Source organism: Lethenteron reissneri, chromosome 16 (genome assembly GCF_015708825.2).
Source record: "Lethenteron reissneri isolate LAM-NWPU_2019-01 chromosome 16, ASM1570882v1, whole genome shotgun sequence".
Taxonomy (NCBI): domain Eukaryota; kingdom Metazoa; phylum Chordata; class Hyperoartia; order Petromyzontiformes; family Petromyzontidae; genus Lethenteron; species Lethenteron reissneri.
In genome coordinates, this window is record NC_083794.1 from 14,716,854 (window position 1) to 14,744,079 (window position 27,226).

Here is a 27,226-nt window from a genome sequence, read left to right on the forward strand (position 1 = left end):
GAGACCCAGACTTAGACCCATATACTCACACAGAAATATATACTCCTGACGCAATCATCTGGCTCAACCACCTCGTTGTCAGGGACCAGCGGGCTTGTGAGACGGAGAAGCCGCGCTCAGACACTCACAGTGAGACACTCACAGTGAGACACTCACAGTGAGACACTCACAGTGAGACACTCACAGTGAGACACTCACAGTGAGACACTCACAGTGAGACACTCACAGTGAGACACTCACAGTGAGACACTCACAGTGAGACACTCACAGTAAGACACTCACAGTGAGACACTCACAGTAAGACACACCGACACGCGTCCTTGAATACAAAATGATTTATTAACAAGTGTTATGAAATTCCATATTAAAGATATTATTATATATGCGTTAAAAAGGAAATTATCTTTCACAGTATAGATTTATGAACCTAAATAACAATAATTACAACAACGCCGCTGACATTTGATCGTGAGTGACAGCGAGAGAGAGAGAGTTCGTGCGAGTGACGCAGGGACAGCGAGACTCGTGGCGCTCCCCCAGTGGAGGCCGAATCGATCGTGGGCCCTGTGACCCAACCACCACCACCACCAAAGATAAAGATCCCGCGTATAGCGTTAAACACATGATTGGGGCAAGTGCTGTTAGCGATAGCGAGCACACTTGGGGGGTGGGTGGGCAGCGCCACGCCCGACCGCCTTTGTCTCCCTCATGGCGATGTTTATACTTCGCACCAGGTATTCTTTTGAGGCAGAGTCGAGCTAGGCGAGGCTCAGGCAAGGTTCGACCAAATTGCCACTTTTTTTGCTGACGAGCACGAATGGAACCGGGGTCGCAGGGTTTGTAGCGCAGCGCGCTAACCACTGCGCCACCGCTCCCCACTACCGCCTCCCCTCTTCTTCCTCGTGACAATTCTTCCAACCACCCCGAGACTCTCCCGACCGCAAACCCCCGAACCTCGGCGCGAGACATCGCGTCCCTGCGAGCGGTCGTGGCGAGGTGGAGGGGGTGAGGTGGGTGGAGGTGGGTGGAGGGGTTGGTGGGGGGGTGAATTCGAGACCGCGGACGGAACTCGCGGGGCTGTCGGCTCCTCGAGAAACTGGCTGCGCTGGGCGCGAGAATCCGCCGGAGCGAGCGCTCCCCGGGGTACCGCTGAACTCCTCCCCCAGGGAGAAGAACATTCCACGGTGGGGGGGAGGGGCGGTTGGGCCCATTTGAGTCCCCAAATTGGGGGGGGGGGGCTCTTACCCTGTAACACTTTGGCGTGGTGTAGAATATCTCAACGCGTGGTGGAGGTGGTGGTGGTGGTGTTGGTGGCGAGACGTGTCAATGGATTATAAATTGTGTTGGTTGCGGGGGGCTGGTAGAAGTAATGGAGGTCCATTTATGGACGCCAATGTGGGGGGGGGGGGGTGAAGGGGGGCAATAAAGTACGTTGCTCATTATTTATTTAAAGAACAAACATTACACGGACACTCCCTCGAGAATGAACATCACATTTGCAAGGCTGTGTGCACGATGGCGAGCAAACACACGGACTAGCTCCACGCTCCTGAAAGTTAGGCGGGGGGGGGGGGGCTGGAGAACCGCCCCCACCCCGAGCACGCTCCTTGTGTGGTGAGGGTGGTGGTGGTGAGGGTGGTGGTGGTGAGGATGGTGGTGGTGAGGGTGGTGAGGATGGTGGTGGTGAGGGTGGTGGTTGGATGGCGAGGTAAGGCGAGTTCCCGAGAACCACGCACGCGTTCGCCGGACTCGGGAACCAAAACCAAAGTCAAGAAACTCAACAAAAGCAAATCATCACAAAACCCGGCGTGGGTGTGCAAGCGACCAGCGCGCACCCATCATCACATCATAAAGCGGCGGTCGATAAATTGCAGCAGCTGTTACTACTGCTCCAGCTGCTGGTTATAGCCGGTCGCGAGTCTCGTTTGTTTTACCGAAGATGAATTAAGAGAATCGCGTTGCGGTCAATGATAATGATAAACAAACATCAGCAACAACCACCGATGACATTCCATAGCAACAACAACAACAACAACCAGCGAGCGAGCGGGCGGGCTACGGAACGGCCACGTGTTGAGGATAGTTGCTATGCATCATCACTGCCGCACGGGGGTTGACATATGTTGCTGCTGGGCGTTGATGGCACACGTCATGGCGAGTTGGGGAGGGGGAGGAAGTCTGAACGCGGCTCCCTGAGTCCACGTTGGCACCACCCGGTGGCGCGGTGCGCACCGCTTCCTCAGCACTGCCACCACCGTCGAGATGTGGCCCATGACCGGCGCCTCGCGTGCTCACCGCTTGACACGAGGGGGCGAGGCGAGGGGATTACGAAGCAGCAGTTCCAATCGTGTTGGCCGTGTTCATAGTTTGGTGCCGCTAAAGTTGTGCCACTTTAGGGTGGTACCGAGTTCTGCCCACTGTGATTTCCTTATTTTAGTTGCATCACGAGACAAGCGGCACACTTTAAGGGGTGGTGGGGGGCGAGGCAGGAGGCGGTTGGAACCATGGTTAATAATTAATTTGTACAATTTATTATTTGAGTTTTGACGATACTCTTAAACAGCCGCTAATTCAATAATGTTGTAATATATATGTACTTGTATATTACAAAATATAATAATCGATTGGTCTGCTGACGTTCTGTTTTTTTAAACTAAAAAACAGAAGTAGACAAAAAACATGTTTTACAGCAACAGCAGCAGCCACGGGCGACATCATCTTGAGGAACGTGACTCTGACTTATTGCCCTGGGGGCAAATTCTTGCCTCTCTCTCTCTTTCTCGCTCTCCTCGACTTTCAGAGAGAGAGAGAGGAAAGGGAGAGATAAACAAGAGAGAGTGTCCGTGACAGCATCGACCTGGGAGAGGTCGAGGGTCAACTCGACTCGCCGCCCTAACCGGGATCTCAGCTCGCAAACGCTCCGATATAATTTACAGGCCACTCACTCGATCACCGCCGGGCCTCGCGGCGCTACGAGGAGACGACGCAGGGGGGTTGCCAGCATTCAGGTGTGCGAGATCACATGGGGCGGGTTGTCGTCTGCGAGCGGTCGTCCCAACGGTTCGATCTCCGATCCTGGTGCCACTGGTGGCTTAAAGGAAAAGGTGCTCACCATCACCACCAATAAAACACAAACAAGCAGCTCTTTTCTTGTAGCTACCTATGCTGGGTGTCTCAGGAGTTTAGAGCTTCGTAAAATTAACGTTGTCACTCTAGTGATGCCAAGCCGTGGGAGGGGGTCGACTCATCATCTCTCCGGAGTTGATTAAGTGAGGAGGTCAAAAGTATTTTTTTTTGCTTTGGAGAGACTTGCCATAGGAATGTGGAAATGTCCACCAGTGGCTCTGCAGGGCTGTAAACAGGAGGCGATGAGTACCAATGCTTCAGTGTTCATTTGAGCTGCAGGAAACCACCTTGAAATGATGTAATGGAACACCTGACCATAACTTTAAAGTCTCTGTTTTGTTTTTCTTATTTTCGAAAAAACGAAACTTCCTCTTCAAGCTCACGTCGGGACATCTGGGGACACGCAGTCTCCGGCGGTGTAGCTACAAGAGAAGAGCCCACTGCATTCTGGGGTCGCGTCTTGGCATTTATCACACAATCACTTACATCACACACTCCACCTGCTGGCCAATACAGCACGTCACTCGGCCCCTTAAAACATAATTACATGAATTAATAAAGAACAAAGTTACTGGATTATATTTCATTAAAATAAAATATATATTTTGTTTAAATCTGACTCTTATTGTTTCTTTCTCTCTCTCTCATATCCATATGATCGCATTGCAAAGCGCTCCCCTCATGTGCTGGTTTACACGACGCATCTCTCACTAGAGCCACGTGTCATTCCGCCAGGGCTGAACAAGTCTTTGGTAAGACACCCAGGGCCCACCCAGGGCCCACACCCAGGGCTATTACAACACGGGGCAGACAAATTGAGACATTCCACCACCACTACCAACAACAACAACAACCGCCATTCGCCACTAAGTGGCGGTGGCATCACTACGACGCTTGTGCCAGGCCATGTGCACCTTGAGGCCACGTGAAGTGTCGAACGCCCGCTGGCAGGAGATCACGGGGCAGACCCAGATGCCACGGGTCGACTGACTGAGACTACCAGCACAACCACCACCACCAACCACGTCAAAGCAGCCAGTAGCTAAGTACCACTCCCCCACAACACCCCCCCCCTTTTTCAAACAATTCCATTACAACACCAATCAAGCAGTGACACAACAGCCACCCTGTGCACGGTGGGGATGTCCCCACTCATGAACGGACCCTGCCATTTACTGGGGTAGATTACAGACGGGACCCGTGCAGTTCACCCCTCCCAACCTGTGAGTCTCTGTGTGACAGAAGAGAAGAGAGGAACTCCACTCCCATTGCATTGAGCTCACGTGTGGGCACCGGTCAACTCACGCAGTTGTTTCAAGGGGGGCGGAACTCCAACGACGTTTGTTCAAATTGTCACGAGCGTCTCCTGGCCACGTCTGGTGGTGGTGGCGGGGGTCTCCGAGCCGTGTCCTGACCACGGTGGAGGAGTCGGGGCACACCCCCCCCCCCCCCCACCACGGGAGGTCGGCCTCCGCTGACGAGGTGAGGGGGGAGATGGCAGAGAGCCAAGACGCGGCTCCTCCACCTGCGTGGCGAGGAATTTGTTTTGGCGAAATTTACTCCGGCTCCGGGGACCCCACGTGCCCCCCTCCCCGCCACCACCCCCCACGTCCTTGCCCCATCTCTTATCCCACCCACCGTTGACTGCACACAGACTGAGGTGCTCGGTGTTCAAACACGACGACTTAACAAAAAAAAAGAGATGAGGAAAATGGGACAAGAGCAGCAGAATATCCCAACTCCTTCCGGTGTCAGATCGCCGCATGAGCACAATGTGCATCGTAAACCCTGGATGTGCATGTGTGTGTGTGCGCGGGGTTGGTGGGTGTGGGGGGGATGTCCCTCGTTTGATCTACGGTCATTCCCCTCCCAAGCGGCGACAGCAGTGGATTCAACCTGCCCCTTGCCTCTCTCTCCCAGAAAAAAAAAAAAATCACTCTCAATCCAATGTACACACACCCACTCCATCTCCCTACCCCCCAAGTACACACGCCCCCCCCCCCAATCGATTATAGCTCTCCCTTAACATTATTATTATACATTACAGCTCTCCCCTGTACATTACAGCTCCCACTATACATGTGCACATGAAGATTCCCCCAACTGAAAGCCGGTTGGGGGTGTTGGGAGGGGGGGGGGCAGGAACGTGCCCCCCACCTTTCCCAACAAAAACAAAAAAACTCGAAACGCCCTCCCCCCTCCTTCGTAGTAATAATAATAATAGCATCGTACAAAGCGCAAAGCAACAACACCAACAAACAACGCCCACTCAGCCTCGCCCGGGACCCCGCTCCTGCTGCACCAGCTTGGAGGAGGTGGAGGAGGTTGGGGGGACAACGAGGCCGAGCCACTGGCAGCACGGGGAGTGGAAGGGGGCGGAGAGAAAGCGATGGACGGAATCGTCGTCAACTCGCACGCAGGCACAAATCTACCACCCTCACCCACCCACCCCGCAGAAGCTTTACAGACTCGCCGGGGGCGAGCGCTGTTAGCGGGCACCGAGTATCGAGCTCCGCACAGCAACCGACGGGGAGTTGGCGTGGTCAACTACCGAGCCACCTCCCAGCCACACGCACTGCCACCCAGTGTCAGGCAGAGGTAATCAACTAATAAGGCACACGTACAAAGACGCAAACGCGAGGCGCGCGCGTGCACACACACACACCAACCGTTCACTCCTCCAGAGAGGAGCAGGAGGGTCTCACGGACGCCGACCCGTCGTTCAGTCCAGCTGAACACCTTGCTCTGACGCCACAATCCGGGCGTTACGGGAAATGTTTTTTTTTTGCGTCCCACATTTGTTTACTCTTCTTTCTCTTCTTGGTTGTTTTTGTTCTTCGCCACGCACCCCGGCCCTCACCCCCTCGGCTTGGGGGTACGGGGGGGGGGGGGACGTGTGGTGGCGGGAGGGGGTGGGATGGTGGTGGTGGCGGCGGCGGTCGGGTGGAGCGGGCCACGCTCGTCACACCAGCATGTGGCGCTTGCGGTGCAGCGCGAGGTGGTCGGAGCGCGAGAACGAGCGCTCGCAGTCCACGCACTTGAAGGGCTTCACGCCCGTGTGCTTGCGGTAGTGCCGCGTCAGCTCGTCCGAGCGCGCAAACTTCCACGTGCAGCCGTCCCACGTGCAGCGGTAGGGCTTCTCGCCTGCACAAGGGGTGAGGAGGGGCGGGAATCACCGAATTAGCATGGTCGCTTTCATCATCACCATCATCACCACTGCCATTGTCATCATAGTGATGGTCTCATCCTCCTCTATTGAACGAGCGCAGACGACATTGGCTTGTCTCTCATGTATAACTATGTTTAACTATGGGTATCTATGTGTAACTATTATAACTATGGGTATCTATGTATAACTATGGGTATCCATGTATAACTATGGGTATCCATGTATAACTATGTTTAACCATGGGTATCTATGTATAACTATGTTTAACTATGGGTATCCATGTATAACTATGGGTATCCATGTATAACTATGGGTATCTATGTATAACTATGGGTATCTATGTATAACTATGGGTATTCATGTGTCTCTATGGGTATATCTATGTGTCTCTATGGGTATCTATGTGTCTCTATGGGTATCTATGTATAACTATGGGTATATCTATGTATAACTATGGGTATATCTATGTATAACTATGGGTATCTATGTGTCTCTATGGGTATATCTATGTATAACTATGGGTATATATATGTATAACTATGGGTATCTATATGTATAACTATGGGTATATCTATGTATAACTATGGGTATATCTATGTATAACTATGGGTATCTATGTGTCTCTATGGGTATCTATGTATAACTATGGGTATATCTATGTATAACTATGGGTATATCTATGTATAACTATGGGTATATCTATGTATAACTATGGGTATATCTATGTATAACTATGGGTATCTATGTATAACTATGGGTATATCTATGTATAACTATGGGTATCCATGTATAACTATGGGTATCCATGTATAACTATGGGTATCTATGTATAACTATGGGTATCTATGTATAACTATGGGTATCTATGTATAACTATGGGTATCTATGTATAACTATGGGTATCTATGTATAACTATGGGTATCGATGTGTCTCTATGGGTATCCATGTATAACTATGGGTATCTATGTATAACTATGGGTATCCATGTATAACTATGGGTATCCATGTATAACTATGGGTATCTATGTATAACTATGGGTATCGATGTGTCTCTATGGGTATCCATGTATAACTATGGGTATCCATGGATAACTATAGGGTATCTATGTTTAACTATGGGTATTTATGTATAACTATGGGTATCCATGTATAACTATAGGTATCCATGTATAACTATGGGTATCTATGTATAACTATGGGTATCTATGTGTCTCTGGGTATCTATGTATAACTATGGGTCTCTATCTATAACTATGGGTCTCTATGTATAACTATGGGTATCTATGTGTCACTACGTGTCTCTACACTTTGTGGTCCCCAGCGCCTGCGCACACAACAGGTGAATGGACCACGCGCGCCCTCTACCGACGCAAGGCCGCAAGTGCGATAGACGTCGTCGTCCGGAGGAGGCGCGCAGCCTCGCCAGACGACCCACAGGTGCCCCCGTGTGGCCGCACGGAATTATTCAACTGAAAAAAACAACTGTGTGGCCTTATCTTCTTGGTTCTTTCGGTAAAGTCACGTAGAAGGGAAGTAATAAAATAATAAAAATAAAACATAATAAAATCATTCTCACGACGTTTCGGCCACAACGCAAGCAGCCGTCCTCAGGTGGAGAACAGGTATGTCGGGGAGACAGCGTCTGAATGCTTGCGTTGTGGCCGAAACGTGAGAATTATTTTATTATGTTTTCTTTTTATTATTTTATTACTTCCCTTCTACGTGACATTACCGAAAGAACCAAGAAGATGAATCCCTGCAGTCACGAAAGCTTTAAATCGAGATGGGTGGCCTTAATTGGAAAAATATATATCTAATCGCCGACGTTTTGGGTAACGGACGTGATCCATAGCACGTAGATGAGAGATTGTGCTTGGTTACCCCATGGGGGCGGGGATTGATGTTAATTACATCTTTCAAGAATGTTTTTTTTATTACTACCAGTTTTTAATCTAGCATACGAATAGTTACACTCACAGTGGCTGTTCAGCACCAGACAAACCCTTCGCGATAAAGAACAACTCATCGCTTCTAAAGAAACTCATTCGCGGAATTGCTTAGCTCAAGATAAAGTGGCAAATAAAAAGTCAACCGTGAAGGGTGCTCGCTCCTCGCTCGCTCTGCACGTGTCCCTGGCTGGCAGTGGCGCAGGCCGTGCAACTGCACCGGGACTCCCCGTGCCCGGAGTGGCCCACGTGGTGGGGCTGGTGAGTTAGTACGCGAGGAGGAGTTTGGACAAGGGGCGCGAGTTTGTTGTGCTTCCTCGCACCTCCCATTAGCACGGGCGGCTACGTGCGGTGCGCGAAAGAAACCCAATGTGCGCAACTCGATCCGATCAATCCGAGAGTTGTAAACGAGCAGCCGATGTTCAGAGACCGAAGCGTGGGCGACGCACGCTGGGAAAATGCAACTCAGCGCGAGGAGCGGCAGAATAAATTACTGTTTGTACAGTAGCCCGGTCTTTGAAAGCACCGATTGGCCACGGCTGACCGGACTTCCTTTGCAACTGTCGCCTTAAAAACAACCGGCGACACGGCGCACGATCGCACCGCGACTCAACCTGGTCCCCGGCCGCTCGCCGGCCCCTCACCGGTGTGCGTGCGGCGGTGAGCCTTGAGGTGCGAGCTCTTGGTGTAAACTTTGTTGCAGCCGTCGAAGTCGCAGCGGTGGACTCGCTTGCGGCGCGCCGAGTCCGGCGAGTCGCAGTCGCGCGCACGCTTAGTCCGCGGGGTCACCAGCGGGGAGCCTGACCTGCGGACACAACGCGGTGGGGCAGAGGAGGGAGGGGGGGGGTTAGCGACCTGCTTGCTGTACCGCCAAGCAGCGGACGCGCACCAAGTTCACTCCGCGCGGTGCCACGGGCAAGCAGTTGCGGGGCTGCACCTTCGCTCTTCGACTGACGTCCGCGTGTTCCGTCTCTCCCGACGGGCCACGCGGGGCGCGCAGTGGGCCCCACTCGGCCTTGCCGCGCCCCCCGTCTGCCAGTGGGGGGCGGTGTCAGCCGCGGGAACCCCCACAGCGAAAATCCGACGTTGGGGGGCGCCGAGGGCGAGTTCGCAAACGATTGGAGGTCCCATTAAGAACAACAACGGCGCGGTTGGCTACGTACGGTGCGAAAGAAGTTCAAAATACACGCACACGCATACAATTTGGGAGCGAGATGGTGTACGCTACGTGCGTTTCGTATCGCTGTGTATCGCTGTGTCCCGCAGGGAGAGTTATCGATCGGTGCGTTTTAACCGACACGATGTTTTGGATCGCGGACACCGACGAACGGGAACGGGAGATGCACACGCGAGGAATTGCACTGAGAGACGGGAAGAGGAACGCGTGGATTTAGCGTGCACAAGTCAGAGGACGTCGTCGTACTGACATCATAGGAAAAGTAACAACACACTTGCAACGCTAAATATATATAGAGCATCGGTGACGACTCGGGCAATGGCGTGACAATAAATGTCGTCGGGTGGTGGAGGGTTGACGACAATAATTTCTCGGTATAAAACTCGCGCCGCCGCGAACCACCGCCGAGAAGGCAGCCAAGCCACCGCCTTGGCACCGCGCCGTCCACTGCAACCGCGACCCTCAGCCACAAGAGGCCGCCAGCCCCCCACGCGGCACGCAACACAAAGACGCGCGGCTCGAGGCCAAGACGCCGCCGCGCGCGGCTCGAGTCGCGGCGCTGCTCCGCGAAGGAAGCGGCGACGATGGCCGCCGAGTCGCGGAGGAGTCAGGAGCAGAGTCGGGATCTTAGCTCAAGACGGCGCGAACCCCGAGGACGGGGAGCGGTCCGACTGAGCAATTCGACGAACCCACGCGCGCGCCAGCTCGAGCTGCTGCTGCTACTGCTGCTGTTGTTGCTACTTCTGATGCTGTTGATACTGCTGCTGCTATTGTTGCTGCTGTTGCTTCTGTTGTTGCTTTTGTTGCTGTTGTTGCTGTTGTTGTTGCTGTTGTTGCTGTTGTTGCGTTGCCGGCAGGTGGTGCACACGCTCAGATCACTACGGGACACATTCTCGTCAGCAGTAAATTGAGCCACTCCAATGCAGTGAGTTTTACATGAAGCCGACCATCATTCTCATATTGTTGTTGTGATATTTCAGAACTGCCGGGGGAGGGGCGGGGGTGGAGACACGCAAGGCCCCCCCCCCCGGCTACCGCTGACCCCCAGTGCGCACGGCGGCGCGGGGGTGTGGGGGCGTGGGCCGCGCGTGTTCCGAGTGGAGACGCTCGTGTTGTGTTTTTCCTCGCTCGTCGACAACACCCAGAGAGAACGGGACACCGCCCCCCCCCAAATACCCCCCTCCCCTCTATCCCCCCCCCCCCCATCCTCCACCTCCACACCCTACAGCACAACAACAACTCCTCCCAAATCTTCAGCATCAACACCGCCCCCGGCATCTCCCCAAACTCTCGCTCTCTGCTGCTGCCAGACTCAGACTTGCAGGGGCGGCTGAGCACGTGGGGGGCAGTGTGGGCTTTGGGGGTGGGGAGGGGGGCGACGAATCAGAACTTCGAGGTCCAGTGGGTGGATAAAGGGTCGAACAAATGCGGGGGGAGGTGGGGGGTTAAGGATGGAGTTGGGTTTTAAGGTTGCACGAGTGGGGCGCTGAAGGGGGATGGACTTTGGAAGCGAATGTAGAGGCGGGGAGGGGGGCAGAAAATGTCGATTCAGTTTTGGGGGCAGCGAATATAAATGAAGTTGGGGGGCGGTGAATGGAAATGAAGTAGATGTGGGGGAGAGGGGGGTATGGAGGCGATGTGGATGGGAGGCGTTTGCAGAGTTAGGGAATTGAGACGTTTCCTCTCTGTCGTTTTCCCTCTACCCGCCGTGTCCTGTGTACGGAAAGCCTCGCGGGGGCGGGCGAGTGGGCGAGGGCTCGCGGGTGGTGGGGGGCTGCTGGGGGCTGCTGGGTTGAGAGCGAGGATGGCGGTGGTGGTGGTGGCGGTGGCAGAGAGGCGCATTGTTTGGGGGTGCCGAGAGAAAGCTCAGAATGTGATGCTCGCAACAAGAATCATCACCATCTTCTTCATCATCACCAGCGGCCATGATCAATCCCCTGCTGGAAGAAGTCCTGCCAAATCTGCAACTATTTCTAGCGGTCCTGCGATTAAATAATCCACTCCGGTCACCCCTGCACACCGCGCCGATTCATTCGTCGTTCCATCGGCTTTGGTCGGTGGTTGACGGTCCTCTCGGCAGAAGCCTTCCCCATTCTTTGCCTGCCACTCCGTCCCTACTCTTGACCGTCCACATCATCGCCCCTTCGAGCCGTGACGCGTCCTGCCCGGCCCAGGCTCACCTGTTCTCACGGCCTTACAAACACAAAGCCACGCACTAAACCCCACGCGCCCCCTACTGCGAACACGTGGCAGGACCCTCTTGAAAAATAGCCACGAGACTCGGCGAGGTTTTCCAGAGTTAAAGAAGCACAAAAACAATCATGACACCCCCCCCCCCCCCCATTACAATTGAACTAGTCTCCCACACTAGTTCAACCAACCCTAACATTCAACCAGCCAACCCCCCTAACACTACCCCCTGAGCGCTTACAAACTGGCCAACCAGACCCCACCTCGCGTTAGTATTCCCAAGTCTAGGACAGCTTAACCCATCACAACGTTAATCCGAGCTATAACTGACTTCCTGGGCAACCAGCTCCTAGCATTACCCCCCAGCCCCCCAGTCCTATCGCTGACCTTAACCCCAACCCGAGCACCACCCCCGGGGCTTAAATAACAGAGGCTCTGCATTGTTGTTTCCCCATTGAACTTCCATTGTCAACGGAGTATCTCCCCCGAACTCTGGTGAAAACGGATTGGTTGAAGCGTGGGAGTTGGTTCATTGGGATGGCGGTGTGTGGGAGGAAGAAGGGTGGAGGGACAAGGACTGACACGCACACACGTGATGCTGCTGCTGCAGCAGCTGTGACGCACGCGCGAATGGGGCACGCGCGAACCCCTCCCGGGCCCCGGGCAGGTGACGCGCGCGCCGCCCGCGCTGCGACGCCGCGGACGACGCCGCGGAGCGGAGTTGGTGCGGGCGCGAGCACGCCCCGGCAACCGCGCCCTGCCCGCACGGCTGCCGGGCCCATCGTCTCGTCTCCCTCCCTCCCACCCACCCACCTCCTCCTCCTCCCACAGACTACATGCGTCAAACTCGACATCCCACCGTCCGTGCTTATACCCCACCCCCTCGCCCCTTCTGCGATTGACTCCCTTTCAAACGTCTCCCCCCCACTCTCTCTCTCCCACCCCAGCCCCCCGTTTCCCCCCCCCCCCCAGCCCCCCCCGTCTCCCAGCCCCCCCCCCCCCCGTCTCCCAGCCCCCCCCCCGTCTCCCACCCAGCCCCCCCGTCTCCCACCGTCTCCCACCCCAGCCCCCCCCCGTCTCCCACCCCAGCTCCCCCCGTCTCCCACCCCAGCCCCCCCCCCCGTCTCCCACCCCAGCCCCCCCCCCCCGTCTCCCGCGCCAGCCCCCCCCCGTCTCCCCCCCAAGCCCCCCACCCGTCTCCCCCCCAAGCCCCCCACCTGTCTCCCGCGCCCCTCCCCTTCCAATACCTCCTCCCACTTACAAAGACAAAGATCCCCCATATAGCCTGTTATAGCGAGCAGCTATGAAGGCCGGCACGGCACACGAGGGGGTGGGTGGCCAGCACCACGCCCGGCCGTCTTTGTTTCCCCAGTGCTGGTAATTATGATGACCTATCAAAAGCTACCTCCCACATTTTCACTCACCTCCTCCCCCGTCTCCCATCTCGGCCCGCTAACCCCCCACCTGTCCCCCCCCCCCCCCATCTGCCCCCTCTCACCCATCTCCCAACACTCCCCTAGCTCTCGTCCCAGCTCAGTCAGTCACGTGACCATCCAATAGACCACCACCACCACCGCTCAGAAGAGGAGGAGGAAGAGGTCTGCGACTGTTGTCGTTGTGGCTTTGGTGACGAGGCGAGGGGGGAGAATGGTGGCGGCTCGTGGTCATTCACTTCTGAGACTCCATGACGCAACTTTGAACGCGATCGTTCCCACGTTCAGAGCGAGCGAGCGTCTTGCGTCACGAGCGAGTGGTGAGCGGTGAGTCACCGCGCATGGAGGCGTCACTCACCGCGATCACAATCTCCCCATTCATCTGCCCATTATTCGGACGTTTTGAATGGTGCCTCAAACGTGTTTAATGTTTTTGAAAGAATCCCTCATTTGTTGATATTACAATTTCACCAATTTTTAAAAAAAAATCTTTTAACTCCCCTCAAGATTGTCCATCCTCACATCAAAAACCGTGGCCGCATGTTGACAAGTTCAATTGTCAAGTGAAACGAAACGGCAAGTTAAATTGTCAAGTTAAATTCCAAACCGCGTGGTTCTACTGCACCCGGGAGCGGGGTCGTGCCCACTGCCGGGCGTCTCCGTCTGGCACTTGGCCACCACCACCACCATCGTTACCACCACCATCGTTACCACCACCATCACCATCAGCACCATCACCATCAGCACCACCACCAACATCGTTACCACCACCATCGTCACCACCACCATCACCATCAGTACCACCACCACCATCGTTACCACCACCATCACCATCAGCACCTCCACCACCATCGTTACCACCACCACCACTATCAGCACCACCACCGTCGTGGTCCCGCTACGGCGTTCGCCCTACGCCGACTGTGAAGAGACACCGACGCCTGCACAGGCCTCACCCCCACCTCACCCCCACCTCACCCCCACCTCACCCCCACCTCACCCCCACCTCACCCCCACCTCACCCCCACCTCACCCCCACCTCACCCCCACCTCACCCCCACCTCACCCCCACCTCACCCCCACCTCACCCCCACCTCACCCCCACCTCACCCTCTCGCCCGGCTCCACGCCGCAGAGGTCTCGGTCACCACGTCGGATGTCCCTGAGATACTGTGCAGGCCGTTACAAACTGCAGCATTACGACTCTTGTATAGATTATGTTCTCAATGAGATCATCATCAGCAGAATCAGCAGCCATGATCGATCCGCTGCTACATGAAAAACTCCCAAATTCGTTGCTACACCCTCTCGATCCAGCAATGCAACAATCCGCGTGGTACCGCCATCTCAATTCGTCACACCATCTCCCCGCCCCTCCGACATGGCCTCCTCCTCCTCCTGGGCTGCCACTCCGCCACCACCATTCTAGACCGGAGGCCATCGGCCCTTCTCCCCCCCCCCCCCTCCCGCGGCTCAACTCCTCTCAGCAGTCCGATTGGCCCCGGGGGCTCTTGGCCTGCGCACACGTCCCCATATCCAGTTGCGTTCCTCTCTCCGTCTCACCCCCCCTTCCCCCCCCCCCCGTGTCTCTCGATGGGGCCCCGTTGCTTGGTCTAAGATAACGGTCACCTCTCTCTCTGTGCGTCTCGTCTCACTAAAGTGTCACCCCTCCCCCGTCTCCTCTCGGGACTGCGGCTCATGGGACGGGAGGATGGGCAGGGCAAGGGGAGTTGTTCAGAACCTGAATGCCAAGTCCCTTGGACGCCCGCCCGGCCATTTCCTGGAGATTACACAGAGTCGAAGGGGAGGGGGAGCGAGGGGGAGCGAGGGGGGGGCATAAGACCCCCCCCCCCTCCTCCCGCCCTCCTCCCGCCCTCCCTATTCCTCTGCGTCTCTTCCTACCTCCCTGGCTCACTGCCACGTCTCCACGCCTATCCGGTGCGTCCAATGGCGCCCGCCTCCGATAACTACCACTCACTCACTCCCCTCTGTAGGGAGAGAGGCGGCGGGAGGGTGGGGGGCACGAGAGTTACGGTTAACCCCCCCCTCCCCCCGCCATCCATCTCGTGATTGAATTGTTCAAAAATCCATTTACCTTGTGTTACACCTGCGGTGAGGATACCGGCCTCTAGTGGGCGGAAGGGGCCCCATTAATGACATTGCATTCCATAATGCGAATATAATTAATGAATGAAGGGGGAATGGCCGACTCGAGTTGGGAGCATCGCATTGACCAAGGTCGGCAGGACGAGCGCGCGGGTGGCGCTCGGGTCACGCGCGGGTGGCACGCGGGTGGCACGCGGGTGGCACGCGGGTGGCACGCGGGTGGCACGCGGGTGGCACGCGGGTGGGTGGCGCAGCGCGTGGGTGCGTGGGTGGCACGTGGGTGCGTGGGTGGCGCGTGGGTGGGTGGCGCGTGGGTGGGTGGGTGGCGCGTGGGTGAGTGGCGCGGCGCGTGGGCCCGTGGCACGGAACCTGTGGGGGGAGTTCGGTGCCGAAGCTGAACTCACCACAGCGCCACTCGGTTCCGTCCCAGCACACAAACACCACGGGCTAGTCGACGAATAAAGAATCGGCTTTACCCCTTGCCGAAAGGATACAGGAGGCGTCATATTATTATTATTGCTGCAAGGCATGAAGTCTGCATTAATCACGCAGGATTGTGGTGGTCAATGCAAGACTTGACGATGCCTTGCAATAGGTGTCTATTTAGGGTTTGAGCCTCCTGTTTTTATTACCGGAAAGGGTGAAACCTATTATAGTTCATTCATCATCTTGATAGCGGCACAAAGGGTCCCAAATATACATCGGTAATTGTTCAGTCCATCACCCTATTGGCTTCTCGTGCACCGATATTACCCAGCAGCCTTGTTCCCGAGTTTGTGAATGAAAAACATTTAAATCATTCACATGTTGTCTCACAAACTATCCACTAAATGCATTACAATGATCTATCGCCACAACTGATTTACCTACAAACTTCAACGGCGCCGTTCGTTGCTGGCCACTTGGTGGAATTTGGATAGAAAACGCACTACGAGTTTAATCCCCCACGGGTCCACGCAGACAGCAGCGCAGCAACAACCACCGCCGCCAATAAGACAAAGACCTCCCGTGTAGCCTTCACAGACTCTTGGGGCAAGTGCTACGAGTGAGCACTTACGCAGGCCGGCACGGCACCCGATGGGTTGGGGGTTGCCAGCACCGCGCCCGGCTGCCTTTGTGTTGATGTTTTTTTTACACACCGCACCAGGTACTCATTTGAGGCCGAGTCTACCAAGGGGAATGCCAAGGACCGGTTCAGATAATCTTCACCGGTGTTGGTGGTGGCCTTGAGCGGGGGAATCAAACTCGGGTTTTGCCGGGCTCTCGGCGCAACGCGCTAACCACTGTGCCACCGCTCCCCATACCCCCACCACTCCTAAGACTGCCAAGACAACCACCACCACAACCACCACCACCACCACCACGTACACGCCCTGTACACAAACACGGCGACGCCCGCCCACCACACCCAGTGCTCCACCGGCTCACGCAACCCCCCGGTGACGCGGTCCCGCGGGCCAGCGCAAGAAGAGTTCATTGCCTCCTCCTCCAAACTTCATCACCCCCCCGCCCATCCCCCACCCCCTCCCTCGTGTTTTTCTGGCCATCTTTGGTGTGTGTTTGCTCGCGACGGGGATAGTTTTGGAGCGGGGTTATGGGGGGGGGAGGAGGTTGGGAGGGGAAGGTATGGGGGCGAGAGGGAGGGAGGAAGGGTGGTGGTGGAGCCGCTAAGAGGTCGGAGGGGAGGGAGTTGGGTTTACGTGACGGACAGAGTTGTTGTTGTGATGACCGCGAGGGATGGACGATTCATTTTACTCCATTCGATTCGAGGAATGAACAAAAAAAACAACTCAATGCATTTGTCAATAACACCGCGTGTGTGGCTATGAGAGTGTGGCTATTGCTATGCGAGTGAATAAGTGCCTGTGACTAAAGCTATCGCGATGGGAGTGTGTGAGTGAGTATTCTTCTTGGTTCTTTCGATAAAGTCACGTAGAAGGGAAATAATGAAATAATAAAAATTAAGCATAATAAAATACAATTCTCACGACGTTTCGGCCACAACACAAGCAGCCGTCCTCAGGTGAAGAACAGGTCTGTCGGAAAGACAGCGTCTGAATGAGCACCACCAAGCTTGGCAGCGTATATGAGTGAGTATTGAGTGGGTGAGCGAGTGAGCGGTGGTGTAGCGGCTAGCGCGCTATGAACCTGGCGACCCGGGTTCGATTCCCGCCCATGGCCAACACTGGTGACGATTATCTGAACCGGTTCTGGGCCTCCCCTAGGTCGACTCAGCCTCAAATGAGAACCTAGCGCGGTGTGTAAACATCGTCACTGGGGAGACAAAGGCGGCCAGGCGTGGTGTTGGTCACCCACCGCTGCGTGTGCCGTGCCTGGCCTTCATCGGTGCTCGCTATAAGCACTTGCCCCAACAGTCTGTTCAGGCTATACAGGGGATCTTTGTGTTTGCGTGCGCGAGCGAGCGAGTGTGCGGCGTGCTCACCCGTGGCGCTGGAGCTCCAGCAAGCCGCCCGCGGCCCCTCTCGGCGAGGATCGGTGCAGGCCGTCGGTGGAGGCACTCTCCTCGTCCTCGTCGTCCACGTCGTCCACGTCGTCCACGTCGGAGCCCACGTCGCTCTCGCTCTCGCGCTTGACGCGCGGCGACAGGTCCAGCCCCGAGTCCACCGACTGGGACGCTGCGCCCGTGGGGACAAGGAGCAGCGGGTGGGCGGGAGGGGGGGACACGGGAGAGACGTCTTTAAGCCTAGGTTTGTAACCAGTGCCGTGGCGCGGTTGGCATGGACCATCTCACTCTCCTCCTCACCCAGCGCCCCACGCCCCCACCCACCCCCTTCTATGGGTCTCTGCGTTAGCCTTTGAGTCTCTAGGTTAGCCTATGGATTTGTAGGTTAACCAACGGGTATCATTATTAGCCTATGAGTCTCTATGGGAGGCGATGGGTCACCGAGTAAGTGTAGGAGTCTCCGTATCGGAGTGCAGTTGACATGGACCCTCGTGCAAGAAACAGCAATGCACCCCCCAAATATATCCAATTCCGCTCCCCCCCCCCCCACCTCCTTCCCCTGCATCTTCGCAGCCCGGCACCTATTTCCAGGTGCCCCTAAGGTACGGCGGATCGGGACGACTGCCCCGGGCCCCACGTTTTGGGGGGGGGGGAAGCAGGGGCCCCGCACTTTGACATCACAGCGTCAGATGTAACACTTCGGGGTTTAGTTTAAAGGCGTCGAAGGGGATCCACACGGTGCGATTTGCTCCGGGGCCCCGCATCCCCTGAATGAACGGCCTTGCCTCTTGTACAAGTTGCGTTGATACGACCACAGCCGCGGTTGGCAAACAAACGCACACACGCACGCATGCACGCACACACGCACGCACGCACGCACGCACACGCACGCACACACGCACGCACACGCACGCACACGCACGCACACGCACGCACACGCTCGCACGGCCCTGACGATGCGCGCGTTGGTCACGGACGCGTCCGCTCACTCTTGAGCTGCCCCTTGGCCTCGTGCACCCCCAGCTGGCTCGCCGGCAGCAACGGGTCCATCGGCAGCTCGTACTCTCCGACGTAGTGGCCCGCGTGGTGGTGGCCCGCGTGGTGGTACGGCAAAGCCGCGGGGTGGTGGGGGAGGTGCCGCATGCCGTGGTCCAGCGCGCCGCCCGGGTGGCCCGAGTGGCCCGGGTGGCCGGCGTGCGCCGGCACCGGCGTGCAGATGACGGCCAGCTGGATCGCGTGGCCCGGCCCGCCGCCCATGGGGTTGACCACCTGCAGGTAGCCCTGCTGGGAGCCGGGCGGCGCGGCGGACAGCAGGGAGCCCGAGGGCAGCAGCGTGGACACGGGAAGTGAGAAACCCTGCAGGAGGTGCGAGGGAGGCGGGGGGCCGCCCGCCCCCCCACCGCCGCCCCCCCCGCCGGGCTCCGCGGACGCGAGGAGGTAGGAGGAGGAGTAGAGGTCGTGCGGGCCGCCCCCCGACGGGTACGTGACGGGCCGCGAGGGCGAGCTCCGCGCGGAGCCCAGGCCGGAGGCGGCCGGGTACGGGACCAGCTGGTGGGTCGGCGGCGGTGGGGACGGCGACGGCGCCGGGTTCGTCCGCGCGCGGCCCCCCGACGAGGTCGGCGGGGAGGAGGAGGACGAGGAGGAGGAGGAGCCGCCACGCGTCGTCGAGTGAGACTGCAGCACCGACTGAGCGTGGCCGTGGCCGATGAAGAGGCCGTGGTTTAGGCCGTGGTTGAGGCCGTGGTTCAGGTTGAGGCTGTGGTTCAGGTTGAGGCTGTGGTTCAGGTTGAGGCCATGGCTCAGGGCCAGGCCGTGGAGGCCGTGGCGAGACAGCGACGCGTCGTCCACGGAGCGCGACTTGACGGAGAGCGGCGGCGCGTGGGTGGCGCGGGGGTGGCGGGGGCCGCCCGACGGCGGCGGGGAGCCGTGGGCGCCGCCGGAGCTCCGCTGCTTATTCACCGTCAGGTTCAGCGGCTGCTCCTGCGCATCCATCGCGTCCCGCTTGAAGGCGGAGTACGCGTCGGGATGAACGTGGGACACGTAGTTGTTCATCTGCGGGCGAGCGGACAAGTCGGTTAGTTGGAGACGGTGCCGTGCGTGAAGGCGGAGGGAGCAACGTGGTGCGACGTGTTAGCGCCCTGCGCTATGAACCCGACGACCTGAGTTCGATTCCCGCTCATGGCTAACAATACCGGTGACGATTAACTGAACCGGTTCTGGGTCTCCCCTAGGTCGATGTGTGTAAACATCTGTGCTGGGGAGACAAAGGCGGCCGGGCGTGGTCCTTGGCCTTTACGACCGTACCAACTCATCCAGCAGTGGACTAACCATGGCGGTTGATGACGTGTCTGTAGGACAGCTAACCCGAGTCAGTGCCCACGAGAACGAAAAGAAACTCAACTCACTCTGCGGTGTCCTTCACAAAAATACATTCATTTATATATTTTCATGGCAGGCGTGCATGTGCAGTGGTGACGTCACAGCATCTGCGCGACGACGTCACGAGGGTCGAGCCGGATTCGTGCGTCACGCCGACGTCACGCACCCCCCGACACTTTAACCTCACCCAGGCGGAATACACCAGCATGCTACACTATATTAGTCAAAGTTTTGCTGGCTGGCTGACTGAAGGATTGCCTCAATAAGGACGTCCAGGCTGCAGGTAAAATACAAGTGTCCCTCGCTCTACGCGGGTTCGTTCCATGCGATTCCGCGCTGTGTACGCGGCTAGCCCATCTCTAAATGTTCGCTCTGCCGTGCGGTTTGAATTCAGTCGGCATGCGGCTCTGCGGTCGGACGTGGCAGCTCCATCGTGCGCCCTTTTTATTTTGGAAAGCATCTACCGCTCAAAGCGCGCAGCCTCGCCACAGCAACTGCTCGAGTGAAGGGGTGTGGGGGGGGACGAGGAGCAATGCTGATTGGGCGGGCGCCCTGTGCGGTTCCCCGAGTTCGGAATGAACGTGATGACGAGGCGAGTTCGTTGTTGTTTTTGCTGCTGCTGCTGCTGCGGTTGTTGTGGTGGCTAACGCGCCCTCGCGCGCACGCGATGCTTGACATGTCGCCGTATTCTGCGTAACCAGCCACTATTTGCTCTCCCCCGGGGATTAAACGCGCCCCTCCGTAATGACTCTGTAAACAACCAACGCCACGGCCGCGATTAACAAGGGTGTGTGCGTCTCTGTGGGCGCCTCTGTAGGTTGACTCAGCGTCAAATAAATACCTGGTGTGGTGTGTAAACATCGTCACTGGGGATACAAAAGCGGCCGGGCGTGGTGTTGGCCACCCACCCTCTCGTGTGCCGTGCCGGCCTTCATAGGCGCTCTTGCCCCAACAGTGTTGCTAAAGGCTGTACCCGGGGTGATCCTTGTTTGTCTGTGTACGTGCATATGGGTGGCAGTGGCGTGTAGAGTTGGAATCCCGCTCACGACGAATACATGAACAGGTCCTGAGCCTCCCCGGGGAGACAATGGTGGCCGGGAGTGGTGTTGGCCACCCACCCCTTCTCGTCTGTAATGCCGTGCTCACCTTCAATCGGTGCCACTCGCTCACGAGCACTTGCCCCGAAAAGTCTGTCCGGGAATCTTTGTCTTTGTGTGTGGGTGTGTACTTGGGCAAGTTGTGTTCCAGGCATGGGCAGGTCCGGAACGGCGCGTCAATAATTCACGGCTTTGAATCCCCCCCCCCGACCCCCTCGGGCATGGGCGTGTATTGTTTGGCTGTGAGACGTCCCCCACCACGCCCCCCCCCCCGCCAACCCCACACCCAGCTCGTTCACAAAGGGATCACGCGCAGACACCCCAAGCCCTTTCTGGGAATCGGGTGTGGTTGAGTGCTGTGTGGGGGGTGGTTGAGTGGCGAGGGGGGGTAGTGTGGTTGAGTGGAGAGGGGGGTCAGTGTGGTTGAGTGCTGTGTGGGGGGTGGTTGAGTGGCGAGGGGGGGTAGTGTGGTTGAGTGGAGAGGGGGGGGCAGTGTGGTTGAGTGCTGTGTGGGGGGTGGTTGAGTGGCGAGGGGGGGGGGGGGCAGTGTGGTTGAGTACTGCGGGGGTCGTGGAGGAGGTGGCAAGGGGCTGCCAGTGTTGAGTTTGTGGATGAGTGGGTGGGCAGGGAGCTACCGCCACCACCTTGTCACGCCACAGCACCGGGTCACTACCATGCCACGACAGCCAACAGCCTTGCCACTCCACGTGGGCTCTTGGTCAATGTTCGCAAGACGGAGCGGAGCCCGTGCGCGGGAGCGGTATGGATTGTGGCGACGGCCGTGGGGGGAGGAGTAGGAGGGGAGGCCTTCATCCAGCAGTGGCTAGAACACGACCTCTGCCGCTCTGCCACATTTCCCACGGCTCCTGAGGCCCTTCGCCTCAAAACTCGCAAGGGGTCTGCGTGGACCAGACTGGTTCCAGACTGGTTCCGCGTGGCGGTGGCCGTGGCTATGTTTAAGATGAGGAAGCGAGTGCCGTGCGTGATCGAGAGAGCCGTGTGTGTGTGGGAGCGGTGGCGCAGCGGTTAGAGCATTGCGGTTTTTGTACCAACTCAGCCACCGCAGTTCGATCCCCGAGTCACGCATAACGTCCTGCTGACCCCCCCCCCCCGCCCCTGCCCAAGTTGACTCAGCCGATGCAGTGAAGAACTCAAGGCAGTCTCGCGTGCTCACGGCTCAAGTGGCGGAAGGGCCTCCACTAGAGCGGACCCTACAGGAGGGTATTCGGCCTAGTCTTCCACCACCCTCGACCTGCATATCGACTAACCGTGCTTTACCCGTTTATATACTGCTGGCCGACGAGACAAAGATGGCCGGGCGTGGTTACATAGCCACGACACACTCCAGGCCCCCAACTCGTGTGGACTGCGTTCACCTGAATAGGCGCTTGCTAACGGAAACAACAGCAACTTCGCCAGCAGTCTGTACGGATGGGGGGGGGGGGGCACGCCATAGCCAGAAACACATCCGTCAACCGCGATCAAATCGCTTGGTGGTTGTATTGTGGATATACTCGCCCCCGGCACGGGGATGTGGAATTTCCGTCCACTTCCTTATGGTCCCCACCAACACAATCTCTTCCCTTAAAAATATTACACTTTTGTTTATTCTCCTGCGTCTCCTTCCTTCTCCTCCCACCTCCTCCCCCCGCTCCCCTACCTCAACACACCCCCACCTCCAACGCCAAGCTGAGTCAGATGACTCCTGCTCGGCTCCCGAGGAGCGACACAGACACACCATTGTCCCTCTCCTTCCCTCTCCCGACTCCCCGCACCCCTCCCCAGATCTCCATTGCTCGACTCCCGCCACCACCCCACCCACAAAGGAGAAATATCCCCCGTATAGCCTTCACAGACTTTTGTGGCAAGTGCTGTTCGCGAGTAGCACCTTTGAAGGTCGTCACGGTACACGCGCGGGTGGGGTGGCTAGCAACACGCCCGGCCACCTTTGTCTCCCTAATGGGAGACACCATCAGCCTGTGTGAGCTGCACGTGCTCTGCCATTAATCAATTCTCGCGCGCACAATTCGGTCCGTGTCTTGCGAGCACCCCAGTTATATTTTATGGTAAAACTCAGATATGAATTTCGTCACGAATCAGTCGACAGGTAGGCCCAAGTTTGATCAACAAATTAAATCACGATCGTAGCCAGTAACAAAAGCACATTGTCTGCCCCAATGTTCTTTTGGGGTTTTATTTTCGCAGCCAGATTTATTGTCTCCCTGCATATGAACCCGAGACCGGTTTCCACTTCGAGATTTCATCAGCAGCGTGTGGCCGGTTAAACAAATGCCCCAGGGTTGTTTGGTGTTGAGTCTATAAAAATATACAAAAACCCAAGTGGATTTAAACTACTCCAACAACTATCATTGCCATCGCCACCTCACAACCACCAAGAACCCCGGACTACTTTTTCAATTCCACCACCACAAAGACAAAGATACCCCGTGTGGACTTAAAAGGCTGTTTGGGCAAGTGCTGTTTGCGAGTCGCACCTATGAAGGCGGGTACGGTACACGAGGGGGTGGGGTGGCCAGCACCACGCCCGGCCGCCTTTGTCTCCCGAGTGGCGATGTTTACACACCACACCAGGTTCTCATTTTAGGTCGAGTGGACCTAGGGGAGGCCCAGGACCACGGCAACAACTATCACCAAAATGACCGTATTCACCACACAGACGACACCACCACTAAGAACACAGTCACACCGCCACCACGACCACAATCACAATAACCACCACTAAGAACACAGTCACATCGCCACCACGACCACTGCATTCTTGGTCATCGCAGCAGAGCCCACCACCATCACCACTGACCCACCACACCACCACGACCGTGATCACCAGGACTAAAACTATACCACAATCCACAACACCAACACTGCAACCACCATATTCTTGGGTCAAAGAAAATAACAAACAAAAAAGTAATATTTAAAATACTTTTTTTACAACACGCTTTAATGAAATCTACCGTACGAGTAATGGCAGAACTCCACGACTCCAGGAAGTGGCCCTGAAGCTTGCCATAACGTAAGGGGTCGTGGCCAATTACAGCCAACGTCAGTTGAGCGTGGACAATTAGACCCAAGCCGAAATATAACATAGAAAAAAGAATGTTTAAAAATATTTATTTTTTATGTTTAATGATAGAATATAGTATTGTCATGCGTATGAGGCACACACACACTGGCACAACTGAACCATAACCCAGGCGCCTCCTGCCTCCTAAATAGCTCCACGGCGTCCTTACAGCATTCCCAGCGCCGGGAGACGGAGCGAGTCCCACACTTTCCTAAACATCAGCAGCAGCAGCAGCTGCGGCGTGACGCAACCTGCCCTGCACCCCTTCTCCCCTCCCCTCAGCCCCCAGCCCCCACCCATCCCCCTCTCCACTAACAGCTCCCCCCACCCAACCTCCCCTCGCCTCCCGACTCCAACTCCCCACGCCCTCCGGCTTCGTGGGGGCGTGGGTAGACTACCCCGGGCGGAGGAGGAGAGATTGGACGAGGATGGTGGGGGGTGGGGGTTGGTCTGCTCGTGTGTGTGTGTGAGAGAGAGTTGGCGGTGGAGAGGGGAGTTGGTTGGAGAGGGTAGGGTGGGAGGGAGGAGTGAGTGTGAGAGAGAGTTGGAGGTGGAGAGGGGAGTTGGTTGGAGAGGGTAGGGTGGGAGGGAGGAGTGAGTGTGAGAGAGAGAGAGTTGGAGGTGGAGAGGGGAGTTGGTTGGAGAGGGTAGGGTGGGAGGGAGGAGTGAGTGTGAGAGCGAGGGGGGGAGCAGCTGCCCTCAAACACCGAGGTCACAGTCACGCTGGGAGGCACGCAGGTATGAACCCCACCGCCGCACGGGGGCCTTGCCCACGCTCACCTGCTCTTACCTGTGCGCACGACAACTCAGTGCCGGCCCACTGCTGATGAGACCCCCAACGGTCGAAACTGCCCCCAAGAGCGTTCTTGTTGAACCAAAAATTGCTGGATAAATATTGGGTCAAGGACGCTCTTTGTCTGGTGGGCCGATTTTTTGTTTGCATTTTTTTTTACGAATATATTTATTTTATTGTAAAGAGAGACAGACGAAATAGTGTCTATCCACCTAAGACTGTCACCCACGCAGTCACCCACCCAGTCACCCACGCAGTCACACTCGAACATGACCGACCTGGCTCTGGCTGACGAGGTCCGCATCGTCACCGATTGTCTCGGCACGGTTTGCGTGCGGAGCGTCTACACCAAGATTGCGCCGATGCCGCAGGGTGGTGGCCACGCTGCACGTGGGCCTAGACTCATCCGGCGGCGAGGGGTGGTGGATTACCACTAAATGTTGCGATTCACGCAGGGATTCATTCAAAGAAGCAGGAAAATTAATTAAAGAGCGAGAGAGAGAGAGACTGATTTGAGATTTTGGCAGAAGGACGGTGTACGCGGCACGGTGGCGCAGCATCGGCCCTCGACAAGGGATGGGAGGGGGGTGGGGGAGTGCTTACGGCCGCCTCTTGGAGGCTGCCAGATGCACTGTACGACAAGACGGTGGCACGGCTGCGACGGCCGTGCCACACAGGACGCGCTTGTCTGAACCCCGCGCCACCTTGAGACGGGGCGAGCCGCCCCGGTTGCGATGGCGCAAACTCACCATCGCGTCGGTGTCGCCAGGCTCCGTCTTCACGCGAGCGGGCATCTTCTCGATCATCAGCATGGCCGTGCGTGCTCTCCGGCCGGCGCCTCGTGCGGGGGGGAGGGGGGGTGGGGCAGTGGCTCTCGTGGCACCGGTGACTCTGGAAGACAGCGAACGGCGAACAGGGCCTCGTCTTAAAGTCTCGACACAAAAAATGTTAATTTGTTAATTAAAAAATAAAACCTTGAGGACATCGCAGTGACAGTAAAACGATGGAAGCCACCAGAAACGCAACTTTGCCGTAGTGAGCACTGGTGGCGAAACCCTGTTGATGAGCTCTAATGGCAACGAAACCAGGCAACCGTTGTTGTCTATTGCTGCTGCCGCTTGCCGCTTTCGGTGGTGTCAAATTCATCTCGGCTTTAGGCGAGTAGAACGGTGAGGCGGGGAGCGTGATGAGAGGGGGGCGAGGATGGCTCCACCATTGGGAGGATTTGGTGAAGGACGATGGATGAACCGCAAGGAAGCACCGTGTGCTCTGCGGTGAGAAATCAGGCGGGATGACGAGAGGGGCGAGGAGAGGGAGTTAGGAGGGCCATACCGACCCGGAGCAGGAGTTGAACTTGAGCCAGGAGCGCATCGCGCCCTTTGGCGGGACGAGCCCTTCGGGAAAAAAAGGCCTCGCGGGGGCAGGGGGGGCGCCCGGTTGTTTACGCAATCGGGGTGGCGAGACCGGCAGGAAGAGTCAGGAGGGGGGTGGAGTTGAGGCTGACAGGGAGAAAAGGGAGATAGAGAGATGGGGGGGGGGGTGAAAGGGGAGATAGGAAGGGGAGGGAGACAGGGGAGGGAGGGGAGAGAGGAGAGGCAGCGAGGGATGGGAGAGTGCGTCCATCGGGACCCAATTCATCGCTGGAAATAGCGACCCGCGTACAGGGAGCGCGTACAGATGCTGCGGGTTTTGGTCGTAGTAACGTGCGGAGCAATTTGTGGGGAGGGGAGTGCGGTGTGTGTGGGGGTGTGGTCGGTTGGGTGTGTGTGGATTGGTGTGTGGTGTGACAGTGATGTGGGGTGGGATTGCAAATGTTACAAAGCAGCAGCTGCGTCTGTCGCAGGTAAGTCGCAGGTAAGTCGCAGGTAAGTCGCAGGTCGCGCTTCACGGGAATGACGGCTTCACCAAAAACACTCCGCGTCTCTCCAATCACGACGGCTCGTCATGGACACGCGTGCTGGTGAGAGACAACTTGGCGTGACCTAATCACCCAACTTTTACCTAGATATCCACTCAGCCCCCCCCCCCCACCTCATCCCCCCGTCCCCACCCTTACCCCCCACACCACTCAGCTACCCACCCCATTCCGCACCCTTACCCCCCCCCCCACACCACTGAGCTACCCACCCCAGCCCCCACCACCCACCCCCAGCCCCCACCCTTACCCCCCACACACCACTCAGCTACCCACCCCATTCCGCACCCTTACCCCCCCCCCCACACCACCGAGCTACCCACCCCAGCCCCCACCCCACCCCAG

The 27,226-nt window shown here is 57.1% G+C and overlaps 1 protein-coding gene across 1 annotated transcript in view; it reads right to left on the reverse strand.

Moving 5' to 3' along the window:
* Positions 1 to 319: 319 nt before the first annotated feature.
* Positions 320 to 27,226, reverse strand: part of LOC133343058 (Krueppel-like factor 12) — a 48,662-nt gene continuing 21,755 nt past the window's right edge. Inside the window, exons 2-6 of the mRNA XM_061552516.1 lie at positions 25,716 to 25,857; positions 18,602 to 19,664; positions 17,592 to 17,784; positions 8,887 to 9,047; positions 320 to 6,270 (exon numbers count right to left, since the gene is read on the reverse strand). Of these exons, the coding sequence (XP_061408500.1) occupies positions 6,089 to 6,270; positions 8,887 to 9,047; positions 17,592 to 17,784; positions 18,602 to 19,664; positions 25,716 to 25,778 (1,662 nt within the window). The 5' untranslated portion in view covers positions 25,779 to 25,857 and the 3' untranslated portion in view covers positions 320 to 6,088. The remainder of the gene's footprint in view (positions 6,271 to 8,886; positions 9,048 to 17,591; positions 17,785 to 18,601; positions 19,665 to 25,715; positions 25,858 to 27,226) is intronic.